Source organism: Archocentrus centrarchus, chromosome 4 (assembly GCF_007364275.1).
Source record: "Archocentrus centrarchus isolate MPI-CPG fArcCen1 chromosome 4, fArcCen1, whole genome shotgun sequence".
Classification (NCBI taxonomy): Eukaryota; Metazoa; Chordata; class Actinopteri; order Cichliformes; family Cichlidae; genus Archocentrus; species Archocentrus centrarchus.
This window is the reverse complement of record NC_044349.1, coordinates 9,241,790-9,249,387: the sequence shown is the minus strand read 5'-3', so window position 1 is coordinate 9,249,387 and position 7,598 is coordinate 9,241,790. Positions and strand designations below refer to the sequence as shown.

General features: G+C 40.6%; 1 protein-coding gene across 1 annotated transcript; it reads right to left on the bottom strand.

The window, feature by feature from the left end:
• Positions 1 to 222: 222 nt before the first annotated feature.
• On the bottom strand, positions 223 to 7,345 carry LOC115779360 (fetuin-B). Its single transcript, XM_030727982.1, has 7 exons — positions 7,055 to 7,345; positions 5,962 to 6,072; positions 4,147 to 4,234; positions 3,108 to 3,274; positions 2,512 to 2,619; positions 1,663 to 1,749; positions 223 to 863 (listed from the first exon to the last, which is right to left on the bottom strand). Exons 1-7 carry the CDS (start codon positions 7,283 to 7,285, stop codon positions 426 to 428), a joined length of 1,230 nt encoding a protein of 409 aa, XP_030583842.1. The 5' UTR covers positions 7,286 to 7,345; the 3' UTR covers positions 223 to 425.
• Positions 7,346 to 7,598: the final 253 nt, after the last annotated feature.

Here is a 7,598-nt window from a genome sequence, read left to right as displayed (position 1 = left end):
ACCAGAAGGTTTTCATGTTGTTTAAACAATTAAATTCATTAATTCATTAAATTAGCTGAAGATTATGTGAATCTTTCCATTAAGACTAATTCAGCTCTTCAATCAGAAGTTTCTATACTACCAAGTAAGTATAGGTAGCTATCAGACTATAAGCTTAAGAGCTTAAAGAATTCGACAAGGGTTTCAAAAGAAGATTTATTTAAAAATTTCAATAAAATCTGAAGCTATTTTGCTGCTTTGGGAGCCCTAGTACAGTGCAGCAGTAGAGAGGTCATTTCAGGGCCAGTGAAAAGAGATAGGTTTCTACTTATTAGCACAAATTATTTTATGCTTCCAGCAACAGCAAGCAGAACAGTTTATCGGTCCAGGCTCTCACTGGATAAATCATAAATTGAAAAATAGACTCCTGGGCAGAGCAGCACCACTTAAACTGTGGTGTACCGAGCTGGACCGGGACAGGATCGGAAAGGAGAGGGCCCACTGGGGAAATCAGACAGGAAGATGGGGTGGTAAGAGGGCGAGGTCTCCATCAAGGCCTGACGTTTTTTACGGTCACGCCTCTGGTAGCGGAAGTTAAAAGGGGGACGCAGAGCCACGGGGCCTCCGATTTCTTCAGAGGATGAATCCAAAGACCCAGTAACTAGACCTTCAGCAGACTCACTGGAAGAAGAGCTGAGATGGACAGCAGGGTCAACAGCCACAGAGGGGTCGACTGGCACAGGCTGAACAGCAGTGGGGGGGTCAGAGGGAACAGGCTGTGGATCAGTTCCTGGGTCACCAATCATAGGTGTGAACGTCGGAATTGCTGGGTCTTTGGGGAGGTCGTGACCCTGTGGCTGCACCGGTCGGAGGACATCTACATTCTGAAGACATGCAGACAACACCACACCAAATGATAACACTGCTGGCTGCAAAATGAATTTCACTCAATACTACACCATGCAAAACTACTTCACAAACCACAGCTCTAAAAAGAACTGAGGAGACAACATAATTATAGCACAGGAGCATACAATTTGAAATCTCACACATAGGATTAAACACACACATACAACCACAACTTGTAAGATATGACAGAATAATTATATGACCACTGGCTTCCATTCACTTCACTCTAAAGGTTACTTTAGTAAAAATCTGAAAGAAAACAGAACATGAAACATTCATCAAATCAAGGTCAAGCAGTGGGTTATTACATTCCCAACTCACAGTCCTACAATATGAATTGACTGACACTAAATGTTACATTTTGCAGAGGTTTTTTTTTTCACTTTCCTCAGTTACTGACATGCTTCTATTAATGCATTTGAGTGTTCTGTTCACTTTTGAGTTTTAACTAGTTTAACTGCTATGGTTATTACACCTCTGTGCTGCCGTTTTCCCGTATAGGACGGTTCGCCGATTTTGACTGAGAACAATCAGAACTGGTGTGTAAGTAAAATTTTTGGATGCACACTGAATGTTGGTCACACTTCTCTTCTCTTTTTTTCTCAGGAAAGAAAAAGAAACATGTTGGGAGCATTGCAGATGCAACCAGTTCTATTCTTTTCCCCTTTATCATACTGATATAGTTGTGGATTTTCAGTAGCCTGTTATAAAAATCATCTCACACTTTGGCTTAGTAATGAAATATAAAACATATTATGTTATTTCCTCCCATACCTGTACTTTAAACATCTCGCAGGATGTCTGTGCATCAGGATCAACATTCATGTCTCCATGCACAGATCCCGTACAGAAACCTGCAGTCTGTGAGAAGGAGATGAGGCATTTTATTATGTATTTTTGGGAGATACTGGGATACTATGAAAAAAGGAATTTTGTGCACCTGCAAGCCACTTTGCAAACCACCTGCACCCCAGCTCCACCTTTCATCCTGCGTTTGACTTAATCATGGCTGTTATCACTGATGCCTGCTCTGATCTGTGCTCAGTGTTGCTGCTGCTCTCAAAAGTAGGTCAAAAAGTGGTCCAGTCTGAACTAAAACCCTTTAGTGGCATCAAGTTTAAACATAGCAATTACTTTCATAGTAAAACCTCCATGAAGGGATTTGGTGACCAAAATGGTGGCTGATCAATTGATTTTTAATCAACAGAGCTATTTCAGACAATGCTGTCTATGTCTCTGAGTACTAATTTACTATTAATATACACTCAGTAGCCACTTAAATAGATCTTCCTATAGAATACATACAGTTCTCCCATGTGTTCTATTTTTGAGAAGTTTATAATGTTCAGTTTTTATTGACTTTGGAAATGCTCTTATCCTTACTATTTACATACATGAGAAGGCCACAAAATAAGAACTTATCACTAATGTAGTCCACTACATTACTTTAACTAGGAAACTAGGACTCTAATAATAAACATGTATTTAGGCATTTCTAACAGTGGTAGAACTAAACAATACAGGAATCCTAAAATAATGAGATTAAAGGAAATTGTGCAGGTGTACCTAATATATCGGTGTGTGAATATGTTTAATATTTTTGGGTAACTTCTATATGAGTACCTCTGTGTCAGAGTCGAGCGTCAATCGCTGGCAGGTGCCTCTTTCTGTCACTCCCTCGGGACATTCTTGGACTGTGTACTCCACAAAAGTGGCTTTTACTGGCACAGACTGAAATATAAAAATAATGTGGGAAGCATGGGGCGAACAGGAAAAACAAATACGTGCAGAAATAAAGATGGCAGGGTTTTATGCTGCAACAGTTATTGTGTTGGTTTTAAATCTCGAACCTGGACTGTCATATGCGAAGCAGTATACTTAGGTTTGGTCCCCAAGCAAACTATTCGCTTTCTTATTTGCTCCCCGAACAAAAGCTGGGCCATGGAGGATGATCTGAAGTACCTTCAGTGATCCTTTGCAACCTTGCCAGACTCTTCTATTACTATTGTATGATAGTTACGGTTGTGCAGTAATGGTTCTTATCTGGAACACAGAAGCTCAAAGGTGCACTGTACCTCCTGCTCATGCATACCCAGAGGTTTTTCTTAAGTGTAATTTCCCCCATAAACATAACATTCAACGCACTGTCAAGCAATGAAATTAGCCTCACAGCTTTGTTTGCTCCATCAAAGTTAATAACTGTATATATCTAGTGGTACCTGTGCTGCAGCTCTTGTGATCTTTTTCACGCCAAGCCCTGCAGCCAGAGTGGACTTCCTTTTATAGGATGCCAGAGTGACCCAAGCAGCATTCATGGCCTCGGGGCTGTCTACAGAAAGAAGGAGGGGGCACATTGGGCAGGTCTGCTGGAGCTTCTCTGGTGGATCTGCAGAAGCCAGAGTGATGATGAGAATGATTAAGTGAACGTCTGTATTAAATTACATCTAACAAAGAGCTAATGGAGACTGGATAAAGCACTAGCATTAAATCGACAGTAATAGCAGAAAACAACAATAAAAATCCTCTCATTCTGAATGGATAAACAACTTTGTGCTCTCCTAATACACATTCAATTTGAGATGATTACATCTCTGTTCATGACAGTGAGGTATGACCTACTTTTGTTGACCTCTCCAAATTACCAGCATGCAACCACTAAAATTTAACCAGAGAAAAGGTTTTAACAGCAAGTAGACACTAAAAACATTTGAGGGTTTCGGAGGGGGGGGGGTGAGTGAGAGGAGAAATCGATTGAGATAAGGGTGAAACTATCATTTTCATGCTCGACATTTTGATTTGTCATAGTGGGAAATACACTGGTGTAACTAATTGTTAATTAATTAAGACCCAGTGCCACTTGGCTGTGCCATCATTAATGTTATTAGTTACACCTGTGCATAACAAATTGAGATATTCACAATGAAACATGAATACTTTTCTATTCTCTTTGTTTCCCTCCTCATTTCTTCCTCCTCATTCATATATTCTTTCTCTTAAATTTCCAGCTTGGTATGGTATTCAAACCAGCACGTGCTGACTGCAAGATCTGTGATGCTACACATTAGTTAAAGATACAAAAATGTAATATAATACATAATGTAATAAAATACATTATGGTGCAGCTCATATTGTTTGGATCTCATATTGTAGCATATCGCTTTATTTAAACTCAGTGAGCAGCTTCAGCGCTGTATGCATCTGCCTTTCTGTGTATGTGGCCAGTACGTAGTTAGGGGGAAAGGAACTTGCTAATGTTACCTGGCACAAGAGCACAGTCGTAGCTGTATAAGTAGGAGTAGCCCTCTGGCGTGTGCAGAATGGTGGTGTTGCAGTTGCCAGAGATTTGCTAAAAAAAAAGAAACAGAACAAAACAAAACAAAAAAATGATAAAACAGACAGAATTCCTGGTTGGCCCAGTCTCAGCCACTTCACTACAAAAGCTTGGCAAAATGTGTCCAAACACATGCAAGAAAAAAAATAATGAATGTATTCTTCTGTCAGTGAGAGGACCAGTGTTTTCAAAGTGAGGAGATTTTGGCTTTTTCATAGGGCTGTTTTTGGCTTAGGAGTTAGAATTTGATTCACCTACATGGAAAAGAAACAAACTCACCAGAATTTCCCATTGCCCTCAAAAGCAAAGCTTTCAATTGTAAGTCTTGCAAGACTAACACTTACCAGCCACTTTGTTAGGTACCGGATTGGACCCTCTTTTGCTTTCAGAACTGCCTTAATTCTTTGTGGCACAGATTCAACAAGGTGCTGGAAACCTTCCTTGAAGATTCTGGGCCACATTAACAGTATAGCATCACACAGTTGCTTCAGATTTGTCGACTTCACATCCACATCCATGATGCAAATCGGCCATTCGACCACGTCTCAGCAGCAATACTCATGCAGGCTGTGATGCTTAAATGATGCTCATTTGGTGCTAAGGAGCCCAAAGTGTGTAAAAAAAAATATCCCCCATACCATTACACTGCTTCCACCACTGATATAAGGGAGGATGGATCCTTGCTTTCATGTCATTTATGCCCAATTCTAACCCCACTTTTCACAGCAGAAATCGACATTCAAAAGAGCGGGCAAAGTTTTTCTGTTATTCTGTTGTAAAACCTTGGTGAGCCCATGTGAGCCTCAGTCTCCTGTTCTTATCTGACAGGAGTGGCACCAAGTGTGCTCTTCTGCTGCTGTAGCCCATTTCCTTTGAGGTTCGACGTGATGTGCATTCAGAGATGCTCTTAATCTTTCCCCTTCTATCACCTGAAAGTAGCCTGGCTATTCTTCACTCACTGGTTGTTGTCCCTTTTGAGACCATTCTCTCTAAACCCTAGAGACGGTTGTGTGGGAAAATCCCAGTAGATCAGCATTTTCTGAAATATTCAGATCAGCCCATCTGGCATCAACAACCACGCCACGTTCACAGTTACTTAAATCACCTTTCTTCCCCATTCTGATGCTCGCTTTGAACTTCAGCAGGTCGTCGTCAGCATGTCTACATGCCTAAATACATTGATTCGCTGCCATGTGATTGGCTGATTATTAGAGATTTGTGATAACAAGTGGTTGAGCAGGTATACCTAATAAAGTGGCCTGTGGATATCATGACAATGGTCCCTTTCATACTTTTGCCAAAGGGGCCACTTTCATGAGTAAATCAGTAGAAGACATACAATGGCTCAATCATGAAAGTTTTATAAGTCAAATAAGACAATTGAGATGTGTAAAACACAAATATCTATATTATAACTTTTAAGATACATTTCTTTTCCATTTTGTGGATAAGATTTTCTGCAAATGCCCACTTACTGGAGAGTAAGTCATGTACTACTATGAAAAATAATGATAATAAAATAGATCTGCCAATAGAATTGGTAATGTGACTTCTAAAAGAACGCCCTGAAACTTTAAAAATTCAGCCTAAGTTCAAAATAAAGTTGGCCAAAACTTTATGTATATGGTTTGAATATGACTTTCTTAAACAGTTCGGTTACACTGTAGGACATATTTTACAATGTATAGGGGCCTACTACACATACAAATGTGTGCTTGTTTGTATATGTGTCTGCGCACTACCGTTTCCATGAATGGTCTGACGTCACAGCGTTTCCATGGTTTCTTGCTGCCCGTGTGACACTTGGTTTCCAGGACTTCCAGGTCTAAGTAATACACATTGCCTGCTGGGCCCTGAAATTCAGAGTATACACACAAGTGATAGGGAGAGAAGGTATAAACAAAGCTATGAGGCTCAAATTTATGAGAAGTCCTCCTGCCAAGTAGCATCATTTGTTCTGTTAAGTATATCAATAAGGGACCATTTAGGAGGTGCTCTGTGTAATTCCACACAACACTTTGTACAATAATGATTTGTCAACACTTTGAGCCGGAGTAATAGCAGCCTTTTTAGGTCATGAAGTTGATCTGAGCCTCTTAAAACCTGATCTATCCCACAGTCGGGCCACTATAGCCTTCAGCAGCTGACAGCATGAAGTTCATAAAGTCTGTTGTGCAAGGTTTGTCCCAGCAGTCCTGGACTGAAATGACCTGGACTTTATTAACACTCACTTCAGTCCTAAAGGCCTTTTTTCATGAGGCGTGAAAAGGGATGGCTTCCCGTTTTATGATATAAAATTATGTACTTTGATTTTAATGCTACATTTATTAAAAGCGACATGCACTGATGGTGGTCGTTCACAGCAAAGTGTTTCTTGTTGTTTTTTTAGTCCTCAGTTGTTGCACCCTAATGAAATTGCTGCTGTTTTCATAGCTTTCATTTAATCCAGTGATTCCTAAACTGGGATCCAGAGACCACAGTGAGTCCTTGAGAAGCTTAGTTAAATGTCGTTATCATTCCCACAGAGTGAGCGCCAGCATATTGCAGCAATATAAAGGGGGAATTCTGATTAGAAGTTTATGCATTTTTTTTTTTTTTTTTTTAGTAACAAAACACAAATCTTATTAAAATGGTCTCCCCCTGACATGAATCTGGTCACGGCTGATAAATCTAACACGCGGCCCTTCTTCCTTGGGATGTGCTGGTATTACAGCCACAACAGAAGGGGAAAAAATAACCTTTCCACCCTGCTTTAGCATGAGCAAATCACAGACTGGCAGAGTTTTACAGCAACCTCCGGCGGGCTTTCCCACTGAGCATTGTCTTTGTACTGACCTGAGCGTGCAGATGGACATTTGCAACGCGGTTCAGGGCAAACTTATAGCCTTCGATGCGATCCTCATTGATGTAAGTGACAGCCAGGCGAGACAGCTTCTCCACTGCTTTGTCATTACACGGGATAGGAGCAAGTTCAACTGGCATTAGTACAACGCCCTCTCCACACACATACAGGATGTGAATGTATAGCGATAATAGCTGTAATAATTTGCAGATGGATTTGTCCATGATGGCAGGTGTTTGGAGAGGAGCAAGAAGACAGGGCTGTTTTAAAGTGAAGTTTGTTCCCTTGTGTTTGCCTTCAATCGAGGCATTGACTTTTGGAATCAAAACACGACGGATCAGTTGAAATGAAGCCAAGGACAAAGTTTATTTGATGGCAGAGGGCTGATATTTGTGAATGGATGTTCCTGGTATTTATTTAACCCCGCGAACATGCATCTGTCTAAGGCAAATAGAGTGGATGTCAATACGGTCATTCATTATACTCCTCTGTTGCAATAATAAGGCTGGGGGTTATTTTATTGTCCCTGCAGGAGCT